This window comes from Colobus angolensis, unplaced genomic scaffold (assembly GCF_000951035.1).
Source record: "Colobus angolensis palliatus isolate OR3802 unplaced genomic scaffold, Cang.pa_1.0 Scaffold378, whole genome shotgun sequence".
Lineage (NCBI taxonomy): Eukaryota > Metazoa > Chordata > Mammalia > Primates > Cercopithecidae > Colobus > Colobus angolensis.
In genome coordinates this window covers 643,276-662,187 of record NW_012117132.1, presented here as the reverse complement: position 1 = coordinate 662,187, position 18,912 = coordinate 643,276, and the positions used below count along the sequence as shown (strand labels likewise).

At 42.3% G+C, this 18,912-nt stretch overlaps 1 protein-coding gene across 1 annotated transcript in view; it reads right to left on the bottom strand.

Moving 5' to 3' along the window:
* WIPF3 (WAS/WASL interacting protein family, member 3) overlaps positions 1 to 18,912 on the bottom strand; it is a 49,686-nt gene that overhangs the window by 7,032 nt on the left and 23,742 nt on the right. Inside the window, exon 10 of the mRNA XM_011953951.1 lies at positions 5,662 to 5,738. Coding sequence (XP_011809341.1) covers positions 5,662 to 5,738 — 77 coding nt within the window. The remainder of the gene's footprint in view (positions 1 to 5,661; positions 5,739 to 18,912) is intronic.

Genomic DNA, 18,912 nt, shown 5'->3' with positions numbered 1-18,912 from the left:
CTATCAAATAGTAGTTCTTATTTATTCTTTCTATTTTTTTATACCAATTAACCATCCCCAACTCCACTCCCCCACTAGTTTGTAACCATCCTTCTACTCTCTATCTTCTTTTTCTTTTCTTTTTCTTTCTTTCTTTTTTGAGAGGGTCTCACTCTGTCACCCAGGCTGTAGTGCAATGGTGCAATCCATAGCTCACTGCAGCCTCAAATTCCTGGGCTAAAGTAATCTTCTCTCCTCAGTCTACCAAGTAGCCAGACTACAGCCACGCACCACCATGTCTGGCTAATTAAATTTTTGTTTTTGTAGAGACAGGATTTACTATGTTGTCTAGGCTGGCTCAGACTCCTGGCCTCAAGCAATTCTCCCACCTTAACCTCCCAAACTGCTGTGATTACATGTGTGAGCCACCATGCCCAGCCAGACTTTCTATTTCATTGAGATTTGGTCTTGGTAGGTTTTGTATTTTTAGAAATGTGTCCATTTTATCTGCGTTATCCAACTTTTTGGCATAAAATTATTTATAATACTGTCTTATAATCCTTTTTATTTCAGTTGGATTAGTAGTTATATATGCACTTTCATTTCTGATTTTAGCAATTTGAGTCTTCTCTATTTTTTCCTTAGTCTATCTAACTAAAGGTTTATCAGTTTTGTTAATCTTTTCAATAACCAACTTTTGGCTTTGTTGATTTTCTGTATTGTTTTTCTATTCTCTATTTCACTGATCTCTGTTCTAATTTTCTTCATTTCCTTCCTTCTTGCTAGCTTTAGGTTTGGTTTGTTCTTCTTTTTCTAGCTCTTTACATTGTAAAATTAGGTTGCTGATTTGATAACTTTCTTGTTTTTTAATGTAACAATTTATAGCTATAAATCTCCCTCTTAGCACTGCTTTCAGTGTTCCATTAATTTTGGTATGTTGTATGTTCATTTTAATTAATCTCCAGGTGTTTTATAGTTTCCTTTCTGATTTATTCCTTGTTCCATTAGTTTTTTAAGAGTATAGTTCTTAATTTCTACAAATTTCTAAGTTTTCCAGTTTTACTTCTGTTCTAGATTTATAATTTTATTCCACTGTGTTAGGAAAGATATTTTGTCTGATATCTATCTTTTTTTTTTAGATGGAGTTTCACTCTTGTTGCCCAGGCTAGAGTACAATGGCACAGTCTCAGCTCACTGCAACCTCTGCCTCCTGGGTTCAAGCAATTCTTCCACCTCAGCCTCCCAAGTAGCTGGGACTACAGGTGCCTGCCATCATGCCCGGCTTTTTTTTGTATTTTAGTAGAGACAGGGTTTCGCCATGTTGGCCAGGCTGATCTGGTACTCCTGACCTCAGGTGATCCACCCCGCTAGGCCTTTCAAAGTGCTAGGATTACAGGCGTGAGCCACCGTGCCTGGCCTGATATCTATATTTTAAAATCATTTAAGACACTCAATTTGTGACTTAACAAATGATCTCTCCTGGAAAATGTCTCAGGTGCATTTAAGAAGAATGTATATACTGCTGTGTTGGGTAGAGTGTACTGTATATGTCTGTTATATACAGCTTTTTTGTGTTCTCTATTTCTTTCCTTATCTCCTGTCTGGTTGTTTCACCCATTATTGGGAGTAGAATATTTGATTCTTCAACTATTATTATAGGTCTATTTCTCACTTTATTTCTGTCAGTTTTGTTTCATGCATTTTGATGGTCTGTTATTAGGTGAACTAATATCTGTAACTGTTATGTCTTCTTGCTCTGTTGAACCTTGTATTAACATATAATGTCCTTTTTGTTTCTTGTAAACTTTTTCATTTAATATCTATTTGGCCTGATGTTAGTAGATCCACCCCTGCTCTCTTTTGATCACAGTAGGAATATCTCTTTCCATCCTTTCACTTTCAACCTGTGTGTTTTATAGCTAAACCGAGTCTCTTATAAACAGCATACTGTTGGATCAGATTTTTAAAAATCCATTCTGCCAATCTCTATCTTTTGATTGGAAAGTTTAATCCATTTATATTTGAAGCAATTACTGACAAGGAGGGATTTACTCTGTCATTTTGCTGCTTGTTTTCTGTATAGTTTTTTTTGTACCTCATACCCTTTCTTTTCTGTTTAGTTGACTTTTTTTATAGTGAAATGTTTAAATTTGTTTCTCATTTCCTCTTGTATATATTCTATAGCTATTTTCTGTGTTGTTACCATGGTGTCTTAGTCTTTTCAGGCTGCTATAACACTGAGTAATTTATGAAAACAGCAGAAATTTATTTCTTAAATTTGTAGAGCCTGGGAAGTCCAAGATCACGGCACCAGCAGATATGGTGTCTTGTGAGGGCTCGCTGTCTGCTTCATACATGGTGCCTTCAAACTACAACTTCACATGGTGAAAGGGATGAACAAGCTCCCTTAAGCCTGTTTTATAAGGGCACTAATCTCATTCATGAGGGCTTTGCCCTGATGATTTATCATCTCTCCAAAGGCCCAATCTTTTAATACTGTCACATTAGGGTTTAGGTTTTGGCATATGAATTCTGAGGGACACAAACTTTCAGGCCATAGCCCATAGGAATTACACTTAACATCCTAAAGTTATAACACTATGATTTGATTTTATAGTAGCTTAGATTCAATAACATACAAAATATCTGCTTCTTTACAGCTCCATCACCACTCCTTTTAATTGTTGATGTGAACAAATTACATCTTTATATATTGTGTGCCCCAAAACATAAATTAATAAGTCTTTTAAATACACTAGTCTCTTAAATTATGTATAACCCTAAATATATAGTTACAAACCAAAGTTACAATAACATTAGCTTTTAAACTAAAAAATTTTTAAATGTTTTATCTTTTAAATCATGTAGAAAACAAAAAGTATAGTTACAAACTGTTGTTACAATAATATTAGCTTTTATACTTGGCCATATAGCTATCTTTAGTGAGGTCATTGTTTCGTCCGACAGCTTCAAGTTACTGCCTCATGTCCTTTCATTTGAGCCTTTAGGACTCCCTTGTGTATTCTTACAAGGCAGGTCTAGTGGTAACAAACTCCCTCAGCTTTTGTTTATCTGTGAATATCTTAATTTCTCCCTCACTTTTTAAGAATGGTTTTGCCAGATACAAAATTATTGCTTGACAGTTTTTTTCTCTTAGCACTTGGACTATATGGGCTCACTACTTTCTGGCCTTCAAAGTTCAGATGATAAATTTACTAACAGTCTTACTGAGGATCCCTTGTATGTGATGAGTCACTTCTCTCTTGCTGCTTTCAAGATTTTCTCTTTGCCTTTTGAAAATTTGATTATAGTGTTTCTTTGGTGTGGCTCTTTAGTTCATCTTACTTTACTGAGCATCTTGGATGTTTATATTCATGCCTTTCAACAGATTTGGGGAGTTTTGATCTATTATTTCTTCAGAGAGTCTTTTTTATTTTTTATCCTTTCTCTTTCCTTTCTCCTTCTAGAACTCCCACAATAAGCGTGTTAGTCTGCTTCATGGTCTCCTGCAGGTCTCTTAGGCTTTGTTCACTTTTAATTCTTTTTCCTTTATGTTCTTCTGACTCAATAATTTCAGTTGTCCTATCTTCAAGTTTGTTGATTCTTTCATCTGCCTGCGCAAGTCTGCCTTTTATTCCCTCTAGTAAACTTTTCATTTCATTTGTTGTATTTTTCAGCTCTAGAATGTTTTTTTCCTCTTCATTGATACTTCCATTTTGTTCATACATCATTTTCTTTACTTTCTCCACATTTTCCTTTAGTTCTTTGAGCATCTTTAAGACAGTTGTTTTAAAGTCTTTGTCTAGTAGATCTCCCATCAGGTCTTTTTTAAAAGCAGTCTCTATTGATGTATTTTTTTTTCCTTTGAATGGGCCATACTCTCCTGTTTTTTGTATGATGTGATTTTTGTTGTTGAAAACTCTACATTTTAATCTAATAATGTGGTAACTCTAGATATCAATTCTCTCTCTCCCCCAGGGTTTGCTGGTTTTTCTTATTGTTTTTGTTCGTTTTATTTTTTTGATTGTTGTAGGCTGTCTCTGTGCTAAGAATCAGCCTGAGGTGTACTCTTAAGGTATTCGTGGTCTTTTCTGAGCTCATGCCTTTCCCTGGGCATATGTGGTCACTTTCTAATTTTCATCATATATGTAGTAGCCTTTGAATGTTCGTCTTTAATGTTTGGCTCCCAGATGGGAAAAAAAAAAAGAGAAAGGACAGGAGGAACAAAATGGCCACCAGCCCTTGAAATCCCCAGGAGGCCACTTCAGCCAGAGGGAAAGGGATTTACAACAATAAGAGGAGGTACAACAATAAGAGGAGGTGCAACAATGGCTGCCCATCTCTTTATTTGTACCTCTGTGATCAGAAGCAGCAATAAGCAATCAGAGAACAGATTCCCCAGTATCTGGAGAACAGGGTTTTTTTTGTGCCCACCCTGGGTCTGCAAGCTGTGTGCAGGTGGCTCCAGGAACACGTGCCCAGTTGCCTGCCATGGGCTGGGGGGTGGAGGATGAGTAGTTACTATTGTACTAAGAGCACAATTTACTGTCCAAGCTTTCCCCTGGAAGTTGCAAGCCTTTAATGAATCCCAGACTTCCAAAATACATGAGACAAATTACATCAGACAGATTCCGCCAATGCAATTGTTGTCCACAGATTCCTGGTGCTTTCTCCTCTGCCATCTTCTCAGAATGCTCTCTACCTGTTAACAATATTGTGTATATTCTTCCTGTCTTTTTTCCTATGTATATATACTTCTTCCTTAACTACAGTCATATGCACAGTTTTGAACCTGTGATCATCTGAGAATCGTTACTGCAATTCTTACATCATCTGTGGTTAGAAAAGGGTAATACTTAATCTGCTAGAGGATGTACTTTTTCCTCTGAGGAACTCATCCTAGCTTCCAGGAACCTAGCCTCTTCCTTCTCAGGTCACTTTCCTTGATGTTCCACACAGCTGCAGAATTGCCTGGTTTAACTGCAAGTGATTCTGTAGTCTGTCACATATGATTCGGAAATGGGGAGACTATTGTTCGACTGAATACATGTTTTTAAAGAAACAAAGGACTTTTAAAGATGTGCAGGGAGACGTTGTGTCCAGGTTAGGAAATACTTCTGTTTAAGATGCCCTGGGTGAGACTAAAGGTGTTTCTTCAAGGACTGTCGTATCACAAAAGCAGCTGTCTGGGTTCCCTTCTAGTTCTGTTCATTTCTTGTAGGTATTAGTACTTGAATTGTGACTAAATTTGGCCAAAATCAATTATAACATTGGTGGGGGAAAAAAAACTCCGAGTGTGCTAAAAGAAACCATGTATTCTATAGATGAGAGAGAATACTGAATTATGTTTTATACATTATTCAGTTTTTCTCACAGGCCATCATAACTGAGGAAGAATGGGAAGTGATTGGCATGATTGTTGCAGAATGTCAGAGTTGCTAAACTTGCTTCTGTATGTAGTGGTGATTCCAGGGAAGCCCTGCCTTTTGTCACACTTCAGATTTTGAAATGGTGAGTGTTTCATTCTGGCTTGGAACAAAGATCCACCAAATGGCTTTCCCTGAAGAAAAGGAGTCTGAGGAAAAATATAAAACTGTTAAGGAGAAAGCGTACCCTTACCATTTCTGTGCCCCCTGAGGATAATTCCTGGTTTTACATTCAGAGACATGAGTCTTGTGTTACCTGAGAATTTCTGCCTTTGATGTCATCAGAGCTCTGCCCGACTGCCTCCGCTTGGAGCCAGGGACCAGGTGTCCGGCCTGAAGGAAAAAAGAACAATCTCATTATCTATTGGCCCAGGGACCAAGTGTGCATGCTTCACAGAGAAACTTTCTCTAAACCAGCACCTAAAGCAATGAAACCTTCAGGATCCTGGCCCTAGACTATTTCCACCACTGCCATCTTCTATGTCAAAGACGATGGATGCAGAAGAGTCATGTCTAATACACTGAGAAGAGAACAAATTATTAAGGCCCATCATCTAAATGCATGTTAGAACTTCTTTACCAAAATATACCATCTCCAGGGATGCTCATCCATTATCCACAATGTGCCCAGCAATACTAGGGCTGGATAAAAAAGTGAAAGATGAGTAACTGCTGACATAAATCAGGCCTCCCATCCATGAGGATCCAAATCATTCTCTCAAGTGCATTGTGCTTAAGTATTACACAAGTTACATATGAATATATTCTTATAGTTAAGAATTCAAAGAATAAAGAAGATAATGGAAAAAAACCCCCAAAGTTCCTCTTCTCTTCTTGTTCCTCCCCTCAGTCCCAATTTTCTATCCCAGAGTCACCATGGCTAAAAGCTTGGTGTTTATCTCTTCAATTATTGTTTCTTTTTGGTATTTCCATACATACATCTGTATATATACAGATACATGTTTTGGTTGGTCTACCCAAGTTTAAAATCCCATTCCTAGGGAAAATCCCTTCACTTGGTTATTCCAAATGGTGTTTCCTCTGCTGCACTGGTAGGACACCTATCTATTCTGTTTCTGTCATAAACTAGGCATTAAATAATCATGTCCCAAAGTCTCCAGAACAATCCAGATTGCTGTACTATTTAAAAAGCAACATGAAAAGCATGAATGTTCATTATAGATTATTTATAATAGTGAACAATTAATGACCTGTGTTCAACACAGGATTTTAGGTAATGTAGGGTTCAGTATTACATGATGGAGTACTAAGCACCTGTTTTTTTATTATTTTATTTTTCATTTTATTTTATTTTTGAGACAAGGTCTCCCTCTGTCTCCCAGGATGGAATGCAGTGATATGATCATGACTCACTGCAGCCTCAACCTTCCGGACTCAAGTGATCCTTCTACTTCAGCCTCCTGCGTAGTTGGGATCACAGGTATGTATCACCACACTCAGCTAACTTTTAAAATTTTTTGTAGAGACAGGGTCTCACTATGTTTCCCAGGCTGGTCTCAAACTTCTGGACTCGAGTGATCCTCCCGCCTTTGCCTCCTAAAGTTCTGGGATTACAGGCATGAGCTACTGCACCCTGCAGGAAACTGAATATTTACAAAGACTCATTTTGGAGAAATGAATTTGTGTAAATAGAATGATAACTATTTTAAAAATTCATTGAGAAATACACAATAATATTCTGAAATGTTTCCTTCTAAGTGGTAGAATCACCATTTAAAAAAAAAAACCCTTTTTTTTTTTTTTTTGAGACAGAGTCTTGCCACAGGCTGGGGTGCAGTGGTGCTATCTCAACTCACTGCAACCTCTGCCTCCCAGGTTCAAGCAATTCTGATTCCTCAGCCTCCTGAGTAGCTAGGACTACAGGTGCTTGCCACCATGCCTGGCTAATTTTTTTTATATTTTTAGTAGAGACAAGGTTTCGCCATGCTGGCCAGGCTTGTCTCCTACTCCTGGGCTCAAGTGATCCTCCCACCTTGGCCTCCCAAAGTGCTGGGATTATAGGCGTGAACCACCATGCCTGGTCAAAAACCTCTCTTAAGAAACATTTTTTCAACTTTTCTACAACATATATAATATATAAGTCATTATAAAAACCTTTTAAGGTAAGGCACATTTTTAAAAATTGGACTATCATGTTGAAGGGTCTCTAAAACTTGTAACACATTAATCAAATGGGCACTGTAATTTTCATTAAAACTTTTTAAATTAATGAGTGCACTTGTTCTAGAATAAAGATATTTTAGAGCAAAATATATAGTAACTGCTAGATTTTTAGCTAGTTTATTAACAGAACAAAAAGTAAAAAAATAAGAATAAAAAAGAAGAAAACACTAATATATAGCCCTTTGTCTAATTCCATAAGAGAGGGTAGACTTGGAAATGATTGTTCTTAGATTTAAGAAATTCCTGTCCACTACAGAAAGACCTGCTAGGCCAGGGGTCTGCAATCTTGGCTTTATTGACATTTGGGCTATGTAATTCTCTATTGTGGGGGTGGTCCTGTGTATTGCAGGATGTTTAACAGCGTCCCTGGTCTCTACGCACTAGACACCAGTAGCACACCCTAGCCCCTGCTCATGGCCGCTTGTAACAACCCAAAATGACTCCAGACATTGCCAAATGTCTCCTGGGAGGCAAAATTTCCCCTGTTTGGGAACTACTAGGCATAAAATAGGCTTCAACATAGGTTAGCAATTCCCACTGGTTTTCTTTCTTTTCTTTTCTTTTCTTTTTTTTTGAGACAGGGTCTTGCTCTGGAATGCAGTAGCATGATCTCAGCTTACTGCAACCTCTGCCTCCAAGGCTCAAGCAACCCTGTCACCTCAGCCTCCTGAGTAGCTGGGACTACAGGTGCACACCACCACAGCTGGCTAATTTTTTATATTTTTGGTAGTAAAAAATGGGGTTTCAAATAGAAAAATAGAAACATGGGGTTTTGCCATGTTGGCCAGGATGGTCTTGAACTCCTGAGCTCAAGCGATCCGCCCACCTTAGCCTCCCAAAGCGTTGGGATTATAGGCATGAGCCACTGCACCTGGCTCTTCCCACTGGTTTTCATCAATATGACAAGAAACAATATCAGAGGGGTTAGAGGGGAATCAGTTTCTCCCTAAAACAGAAAGGCAAACTCTATCTTGTAAAAACAAAAACAAAAACAAAGATCATTGCTGCTAGAAGTGAGTAACCAGGACTTAGTCAGGGTTTGTCAGAGTGCTTTTAATCCAAATATTCCCTTAAAGGGATTTTCCCTTTTGAGATGCCCCCCAGAATCTCAGAATTCAAAAGCAGAGTCATTCTGCTGAAGTACTCCTTCACATGGGCTCCCCTCCCACAGAAGGGCTTTGCAGATTCAGCAGATCAGGGATTTTCACACTTGGGATACTGTAACTCATCAGGAGAAATATCGTTTACTTCTCTCCTCCATCTCAAGCACCTACTGCACTTAACAGTAGGCTCAGTGGACACTGCTTCCGTCTCGTGTCCACAGATTGTTCCTCTTCCCTCCCATTTATAACCACCCAGAATAACCACCAGCCCTGGGCTGCAATTCCTGCAAGCCAGGGACGGAGCTTTGAAGCAGACCTAACTGTCAGCTCGGGGCCAACACCGTCTGACTAAGCTATGGGCTGCCCTGGCATCAGAGTGGAGAGGCAGTGCAACGTGGTGCAAGGAGCGCTGGACCCCGGGGCAGAAAACCTGGACTCTAGCCCCAGCTTTGCCACCAGCTGTAAACAGTGGCAGGCCACTTTACTTCTGCCTTGGCTTCTCTAGCTGTACAGGAAGGAGTTGGGCTGGCTGAGCTCAAAGGGCCTTTCTTGTTCTTACACTGGAGGCTTCTCATAATCTCTAAGTGAAGGAAATGACAAGTGTGACTGGAAATGATCGTTCTAGTATCTTCTAGGTTTACACCTTAGAGAGCGCGTATCTGGCCTTTCCTCTCATCCCCCACTGTTGCTATCATCGTTCCGGCTGGTATGAGAGCCTCCATCACTCCTTCCTCAACCTCCTCTCCTCGTAGAGAACTGAGCCCCCTCAGTCTCTGAGAGAGGTCACCCTACATACCAGCAGACCTCACTTCCTGTCCACAGGTGCTCGGGCCAGAGGTGAGCTAATCATATTCTCTCTCCCGACAACTTGCAATTTAAAAATTAGATTTCAAGATCGTTAAGAGCAATGTACATGTATTATAAAAACTTGAACTAATTAGTAAAGAAAATGAAAACCACCCGACATTTCACCATTGAGTGTTAACCACTTTTAATATTTTGGTGTACAGGCTGGGCGCAGTGGCTCACACCCGTAATCCCAGCACTTTGGGAGGCTGAGGCAGGCAGATCACTTGAGGCCAGGAGTTGGAAACCAGCCTGACCAATGTGGCGAAACCCTAAAATACAAAAATTAGCTGGGCATGGTGGTGCACGCCTGTAGTCCCAGCTACTCAAGAGGCTGAGGCAGGAGAATTGCTTGAACCTGGGAAGCAGAGGCTGCAGTGAGACAAGATCGCACCATTGCACTCCAGCCAGGGCAACAGAGTGAGATCTAATCTCTAAATAAATGAATAAGTAAATAAATAAAATATTTTGGTGTGCATATTTCAAATAGAAGATCTATTTGATCTCCCTTTCTACACAGATACACAAATTTATTTTTTAACAAAATGTAGATTTTATTTTATATGCTTTTTTGTATACATTTTTTGGTATTGTTTTTACGTAACAAGGTGTTTTTATGTAAAAAGGTAAACATTTTCCCATGTCACTAAATATTTGATAGCACCATTTTTTAATGGTTACATAGCGTTCCATTGTGTGGCTCTGCCTGCATTTATTTAACCTCAATACTGGAGATGTGTGCTATTTTGCTATTTCCAAATTTTTTATTATGTAAATGGTTCAGCAATGCATATATGAGTGAATGTTTTAATTTATTAATTCAACAAATACGTAAGGAGTGTCTGTGTGCCTCACTTTATTCTGAGAGCTGGAAATAAGCCAGTGAATAAAAACTGCTGCAGTCCCTGCCATTCAGGGCCTTACACTGTACTGTGGAGGCAGACAAGTAACAGGTAAATAATGTCTGGAGGTGATAAATGCTTTGAAGACAATTAAAAAATAGTGTCAAGAGAAGAAAAAGTAATAGGGCAGGAAGAGCTTCTATCTTATACAGGGTAGTCAGGGGAGACCTCTCTGATAAGTTACTGCCATGGATTGAATCATGTTTCTCCAAAATTCGTATGTGGAAGCCCTAGCCCCAGTGTGATGGTATTTGGAGATGTGGCTTTTGGCAGGTCATTAGGTGTAAGTGAGGTCATGAGGATGAGACCATCATGATGGGATTAGTGCCCTTATAAAATAGGACCCCAGGAAGCTTGTGTGGCACCAAGTGTGCACACAGTGAGAAGGTAGCCCTCTGCAAGCCAGGAGGAGAGCCCTCCCCAGAAACTAAATTGACATGCACCTTGATCTTGGACTTCTCAGCCTCCAGAACCAGGAGAAAATAAATTTCTGTTGTTTGTGCCACGCAGTCTACAGTATTTTGTTATGGCAGCCTGAGCTAAGACAGGTACCATTTGATCAAAGATCAAGAGAAAGTAGGGAGACAGTCATGTGGATATTTGGAGAAACTATACCAAAAAGTATGTAAAATAAAATCTAAATTTTGTAAAAAATAGTTTGTATATTTAGGTAGAATAGAAGTTGATCAAATAAAGAGAGAAAAGACCAGACATATGTACACCAATGTATTAAAAGTGGTTATCGTCACTCAGAATCAGATATCAGAAGGAACAGCAAATGCAGAGCCCAGCAGCAAAAATGTGCTTGGAATGTGCTGGAAATGGCAGGTGTTGTTAGAGCATAATGAGGTAGGAGGAGAGTGGTGAAAGGGGAGGGAGGCAGTTCACGTAGGTCTTATGAGCTATGATAGGAATTTCCAATTGACTTGGGGCGAGATGGGGATTCCCTGGAGGATTCTGAGCAGAGGGTAGTGACTGGACTTGGGCTGTAGACAAATCACTTGGGCTGCAGTGTGAAGCAGTGGAGCCTGTTAGCAGGTTCCAGCAACAATTCGGGTGAGGAATGACAGTGGCTTAGGGCAGAATGGGAGTGGCAGAGGAGGTGAGAGAGATCAGATTCTCGATGCATTTCAAGGACAAACACCCGAGTTCACTGGTAAGTTGGATGCAGGAGTAGAAGACAGAAGTCAAAGACAACTCTGAAGTGTGTGGTGTAACAAAAAACTGAGAAGGAGTCAGTGTGCAATGGAAGGAGAAACGAGAGAGCTGTCATAAAATCTAAATGAAGAAGTGTTTCAGAGAGAGGGAGTGACGGTCTGAGGCTACAGCCTCTGACACTGTAGTTGGCAACATGGAGATCCACTGGTGGCCTTGGTAAGAGTGCTTACCATGGTGCAGAGAGGAGAAAGCCTGGGAGGACTTGGCTCCAGAGAGAACAGAGGGTGGGGAAGTGGAGACAGTGCTGGCTAAGAGAAGAGCAGAAAAATGGTTCAGGGACCAGAGTAGGTCCAGGGAGATACTCTATAGGCATTACAGCACATTCATGGGTTCAAAGAAATAAAGGATTGTCCTGGAAGGACAGAAGCTGTGGTAAAACAGTGGGGTGCTGGAAGACAGCTTTTGAAGAGTTATGGTCAGCAGTAAAAACCAGGTTTCGCCAAGGAAAGCTCATCAGGGCAGAGGTTCTTACTCCCCAGCTGCCTTCCGCAAAGATGGAAATAAATACCCTCCTACTGGCAGTGTGCTTTGTCCTCTGGATTCTCTGTCTTGGGACATCTAATCCTTTAATTTTTATGACATGAACTATTCCATACTGTTGAAGTTACTGCAGTGCCTAATGGAGAGGTTCCATTGCTAATGGAAATAACGGTGAGTAGTTTTACTGTTAAGTGTAAAGTAACTCTATTTTAAAATAGGAGTTGAATCATAAAGCGATACCACCTCATACCTATTAGAATGGCCACTATACAATAAAAATAAGATAAAATAAAATAAAAACCAGAAAATAAAAATTGTTGGAGAGAATATAGAGAAATTGAAACCCTTGCACACTGTTGGTAGAAGTGTAAAATGGTCCAGTAGATATGAAAATGGTATAGCATTTCCTCAAAAAATTAAAAATAGAATTACCATATGATCCAGCAATTCTACTTTGGGTATTGAAAGCAGGGACTTGAACAGATATTTGTACTTCCATATTCAGAGCATTCACAAAAGTTAAGAGGTGGAAGCAGCCCAAGTGTCCATCAAGGGATTAATGGATAACAAACTGTGGTACACATCCATACAATGGAATACTATTCAGCCTTAAAAAGGAAATAAATTTTGACATATGCTACAACATAGATGAATTTTGAGGACATAAGCTAAGTAAAATAAACCAGGCTTTAAAAGACGAATACTATATAATTCCACTTATATGAGGTCCCTAGAGCAGTCAAATTAGTACAGACAGAGAGTAGAAGGGTACTGCCGGGGCCGGGGGAAGAGGAGGATGGGGAGTTATTCAGGACTCGGGATATAAACACAATTATGTTTGAAATGTGAATTTTTCAAGCACATGTGAGGCACTTGTTTATCTAAATCTCTCCAAAGGGTAAGGGCCTCAGTGTATCTGCTGATAGGAAGATAATGTCATTCTTTCTACCATCATTATGTTAACAAATATTTGTGATCTTTGCATTTTTCCCAAAATTCCTACTGACAGTTTTTGTTCATTTTCTTTTTATTGTTGTAAAACACACATAACATACAATTTACCATTAGTGACATTTAGTACATTTACAGTGTTGTGTAACCATTACTTCTATATAGTTTCAAAATGTTTCTATCACCCCAAAAGGAAAATTTAACTTTTTTTTTTGAGACAGGGTCTTGCTCTGGCACCCAGGCTGTAGTGCAGTGGCACCATTATGGCTCACTGCAACCTCCACCTCCCAGGCTCAAGCAATCCTACCATCTCAGCCTCCCAGGTAGCTGGGACTACAGGCATGCACCACCACACTTGGCTAATTTTTGTATTTTTTTCACAGTGATGGGGTTTCGCCATGTTGCCCAGGCTGGTCTCGAGCTCTTGAGCTCAAGCCATCCACCTGCTTCGGCCTCCCAAAGTGCTGGGATTACAGGCATGAGCCACTGTACTCAGCCTAAATTTTTTTTCAGAGAGAGGATCTCACTGTTGCGCAGGCTAGAGTGCAGGGACACAATTATAGCTCACTGCAGTCTCAAACTCCTGGGCCCAAATGATACTCCTGCCTGAGCCTCCCCAGCAGCTGAGACTATAGGAGCACACCACCATGCCTGGCTAATTTTTAAAAATTTTTTTATAAAGACAGAGTCTTGCTATGTTGCCCTCGCTGCCAAAAGAAAGCCTTGCATCTATCAGTACTCACTCACCATTCCTTTCTTCCCCTTGTCTCTGGAAACCACTAATCTATTTTCTGTCTCTGTGGATTTGCCTCTTCTGGACATTCCTTCTAAATGAAATTATACAATATGTGGTCTTTCGTTTCTGGATTCTTTCACTTACATAATATTTTCAAGGTTTGATATAGTTTGAATATGTGTCCCCACCAAATCTCATGTTGAACTGTAATTCCCAGTTTAGAGGTGGGGCCTGGTGTGAGGTGTCTGAGTCATGGGGGCAGATCCCTTACGGCTTGGTGCTGTCCTTGAGATAGTGAATTCTTGCAAGGTCTGGTTAAGTGTGTGGCATCTCCTCCAAACACTCTCCCTCTTGCTCCGCTCTGTCATGTGACACAAGTGCTCCTCATTCGCCTTCCACCATGACTGGAAGCTCCCGGAGGTTTCCCAAGAAGCAAATGCTGGCATTGTGCTTCCTGTGCAGCCTGCAGAACTGTGAGCCAATTAAACCGCTTTTCTTATAAATTACCCAGTTTTAAGTATTTCTTTATAACAATGTGAGAACAAACTAACACAAGGTTCATCCATGTTGTAGCAATGTATCAGTGCTTCCATCCTATTTCTTGTTGAATCATCGTATGGCCACACCACATTTTGCTCCTGTGTTCATCAGTTATTTCCACCTTTTAGCTATTGTGCATAGTGCTGCTATGAATATTTGTGTACAAGTTCTTGTTTGAACACTAGTTTTAAATTCTTTTTAGCCTATACCCGGGAGTGGAACTGATGGCTCATAATGGTAATTATATATTTCACTTATTGAGGAACCTAATGCATTTTAAAAACATTAGGAAAAAAAAAAAAAACTAGGCTGGGCACGGTGGCTTACACCTGTAATCCCAACACTTTGGGAGGCCGAGGCAGGCAGATCACTTGAGGTCAGGAGTTCAAGACCAGCCTGGCCAACAGGATGAAACCCCGTCTGTACTAAAAATACAAAAATTAGCCGGGTGTGGTGGTAACATGTGCTACTTGGGAGACTGAGGCAGGAGAATCACTTGAGCCCAGGAGGCAGAGGTTGCAGTGAGCTAAGATTGCATCACTGCACTCCAGCCTGGGTGACAGAGTGAGACTGTCTCAAAAAAATGAAACAAAAGAAAACACACACACACAAAAAACACAAAACTAAACAAAGCCATTCAGTCAATGGAAGAAAACAGCAAACACCTGCAGAGTGGAGACACTGATGATGGCTAGTGGAAGAGCCAAGCGTGTGTGCTCGTGTGTGTGTCTGTGTGTGTGTGCTTGCGTGTGTGTGTCAGAGAGACAGCAAACAAGCAGGTGGGGACAGAGAGCACACAGGCGACCACAGTGCGCGAGAACACACTCATCTGATGGAAACAACACTGTGTCCCAGACCACAAAGAACTCATCTTGGGGAGCCAGGTCAACAGTGAGCAAGAAAAAAACTGGTAAGGAGAAATGTAATCAGACAGGCATACGCCAGATCTGATTCACACTAATATAACTATCAAGGTTCTGCATTAGGGCTTACAGGGATGACAAGAACATGCATATTTAATTTCGCTGGGAGGCTGGTGGAGTACTTCATGTCTACTGATGCCACATCAATCTAAAACAGTATCTTAATTTTGAAATTGCACTTGCCCTTTCAAGTCTGTGCAATGTCAGTTCATTTAATAGGCTTTTTAAAAAACTGCTCCTTTGTAAACATCAGGAGATTATTTTTGGTGTGCAGACTGCCAACTGCGCCCTCCTAGCAAGCTGTGTGCAGTGAGGGGGTGTAGCTTTTCTTTTCTTCTTGAGGGTGCCAGTGAGCACCATGGGCATAAAATGCAGCTAGCTGTAGATTAGAACTGACTGAATCTGAAGGTTGAGGGCCCCCACAGCACATTACTGAGAAAGACTGAAGAGCAGAAAGAGGTTTTTAGGAATCTGTTTTCTGGAATGGTTTAGGGCAGATCAGCAAAACATAACCAGCAGACCAAATCCAGCCCACACCTGTTTTTGTAAATAAAGTTTTATTGGAACACAGCCATGCCCATTCATTTACGTATTGTTTGTGGCTGCTGATTGATTTAATAATCAGCAGAATTGAGTAGTTACAATCGAGACCTGCATTACTTCAAATATGTATTCTCTGGTCCTTTACAGAAAATGTTTGCTGACCTCTGGTTTAGGGTATAGGTTACAATTAAAAAGCCTTCAGGGCCAGGTGGGTGTAAGGGAAAGCTGTGGGGCTTATGGCATGAACGTGGCCAGTCAGCAAACCCTGCCTCACGGGAAGGAAAGGAGCCCAAATGAGCTAGTAGCTGGGATTCTGTACATGTGCATTTTCCAAGGGCACAGTTATTTCAATACTGTCAATAAGTATAATGAATTAAATTAAGAAAAACAGTATACATTCTTGATTTACAATTTGGTGACAGTATAATAAAAGGAATTCCTTACTTCCCCCCTCAGCTGTCTGTCTAGGTCACCAAGGCCAAATCCTGTTTATTAAATGCTTGCGTGGACCTGGATGTCTGGGAGGGACTGAGTTGACCCTGTTCATTGGCAGCTTATAGCCTCCTGTCACACAGACTAGACTTACTTCACGCACCCCGGCCGACATCATGGCCATGTCCTTCATTGTTCTATATTTCCATCTCCAAACTAATGGCCAGCAAATCAAGTCCTTGCCTTTGCTCCACCCCATCAGTCCCAGACCTGTATACCCTGCGCTCCACCTGCCACATGGCATTTCCCCCTTGTAGCCCTCCAGCCACCTCCCCTCACCATGAATGATAGGAATCCCATCACCTCCCCCTGAAACCTCCAGTTCCTTCTTGGTGTCACATCCTCCATCCAGCCCAAGGTAAGCACTCCTGGGACCCTGGCTCCTCCACCTTCCTTGATCCTATCTGGGCCTGGTTCTCCAAACCCTGATCACTCTGAAGACCTCCTCCATCCATCCTCCCCTCGCACAGACTCTTTTTTTTTTTTTTTAGATGGAATTTTGCTCTTGTTGCCCAAGCTGGAGTGTAATGGCACGATCTTGACTCACTACAACCTCTGCCTCTCAGGTTCAAGCGATTCTCCTGCCTCAGCCTCCCGAGCAGCTGGGATTACAGGTGTGCGCCACCACACCTGGCTAACTTTGTATTTTTGTAGAGACGGGGTTTCACCATGTTGACCAGGCTGGTCTCGAACTCCTGACCTCAGGTGATCCTCCCGCCTTGGCCTTCCAGCACAGGCTCTTATAATGGCTGGCTAACAGGTTCCCTGACCCTGGTCTCTACCTCCTCTGATCAAGCCACTGGTTAACTGTCTCAACCTGCATCTCATCATGTCTGTTTTCAGAGTTTGCCACGGCCAAATGGAACTGGCCCTGGTTCAGACAGATGTGGGTTCAAAATTCCTGGCTCTGGCTTTAATCTGCTGTGAGGCTTTAGACAAGTCACTTGGCCTTTTCCCTGTCTGGAAACTCTGCATTAAGGACAAATCATAAGGTATGCAAAGCACCTAGAACATTGCCAGGCACGAACATCCACAGCATCCGCTGCGGGGTCCATGACGCCCCTGGAATTGTCGTTTAGTGTTTTCACTGACAGTTCTTCCCTGCTTGCAGTTTCACGCTCCAATGCGTTAGGCGGGACATAGACTATTAGAAGGCACACTTATCTCCTTGTCCCCGTAGGTTCATGTGCAGGCAGCCCCGTGCAGCCTGGCTCCTTCTGGCCCACTCAGATCTGGCTGCCTGTTGATGAAGGGGGTCCCTTGGCTCTGCTCTCCCTGCCATGTGGAAAGTCCCGTGAGGCACACTCTGTGACCACAGGGGGCCAGGCTCAGTTTCCTCATGTGTGAGTCCTGCTGCCTGAGGGAGTAAAGGAGCCTAATTCCAGGTGCAGTATTAGGAGGTCTGCTGCTGGGGAACCTAAGGTGTGTCCTCCAGTAAGAACACGAACACCTAGGTTTTTATCAAGCTGATTCCTGTGCATATTTCACAAGATGGGAAAAGCGGTGTTGTATATGGACACATCCACAACACTCCGGACCTTGCGCCTCCGGCAGCCTGTGTGGTCTTACCCAGCCAGGCACCTTGGGCCCTGACATACCACGTGGGACATATGGTTTGTACATGCACCAAGCACAATCACGCTTTCTCCTGGGTCTGTCCTGTCCTCGGCCTGGATGCCTTCCCACCCACGTGGAACTGTGACCCTCTCTCTCTGACTTTCAAGCCCCCAGCATCCACCTGCACCCCCATGCCCACTGAAGTGCCCTTGGCACTCTAAACAATCACTGATTAAGACACTCTTATGGGGTCTAATTCTCATCTATCTCAGGAGTGTGTGTGGTGGGTGCATGGGGAGGAGACCTTGTTTCTTACACTCTGCAGCCTCTGGTGCCTGTAGGGTGCCTGCTGTATGACAGGAGGTTCATGTGAGCATGCTGAACTGAGCAGGGATGGGAGATGGACACAGCACTTGTCTTCCCCCATTGCTGGCTCTTCATGTTCTATTTAACCTTCAGTGGGTGGGATTTACCTCCATCCTCCTTCACACTGCTCCCTTTCTCTCTCTCTCAACTCAGAGCAGTTGGTATTTACATATTATTACAAAGGGCACACAAGGTTATATCTCTAAATGCACAGCCATACAGGCCAGCAGAGAGATGTCCCAGTGGACCCAGAGATGAACATCCACCTGAGCACAAGGCAGGCCCGTGTTCCCCCCACCTGAGCACAGGGCAGGCCCACTTTCCCCTGACTGGAGCACAGGGCAGGCCCGTGTTCCCCACACCTGAGCACAGGGCTGGCCTATGTTCCTCACTCCTGAGCACAGGGCAGGCCCACTTTCCCCCAACCAGAGCACAGGGCAGGCCCACTTTCCCCCAACCAGAGCACAGGGCCGGCCCGTGTTCCCCCCACCTGAGCACAGGGCCGGCCCGTGTTCCCCCCACCTGAGCACAGGGCAGGCCCGTTCCCCACACCTGACCACAGGGCAGGCCCGTTCCCCACACCTGAGCACAGGGCAGGCCCGTGTTCCCCACACCTGAGCACAGGGCAGGCCCGTGTTCCCCACACCTGAGCACAGGGCAGGCCCG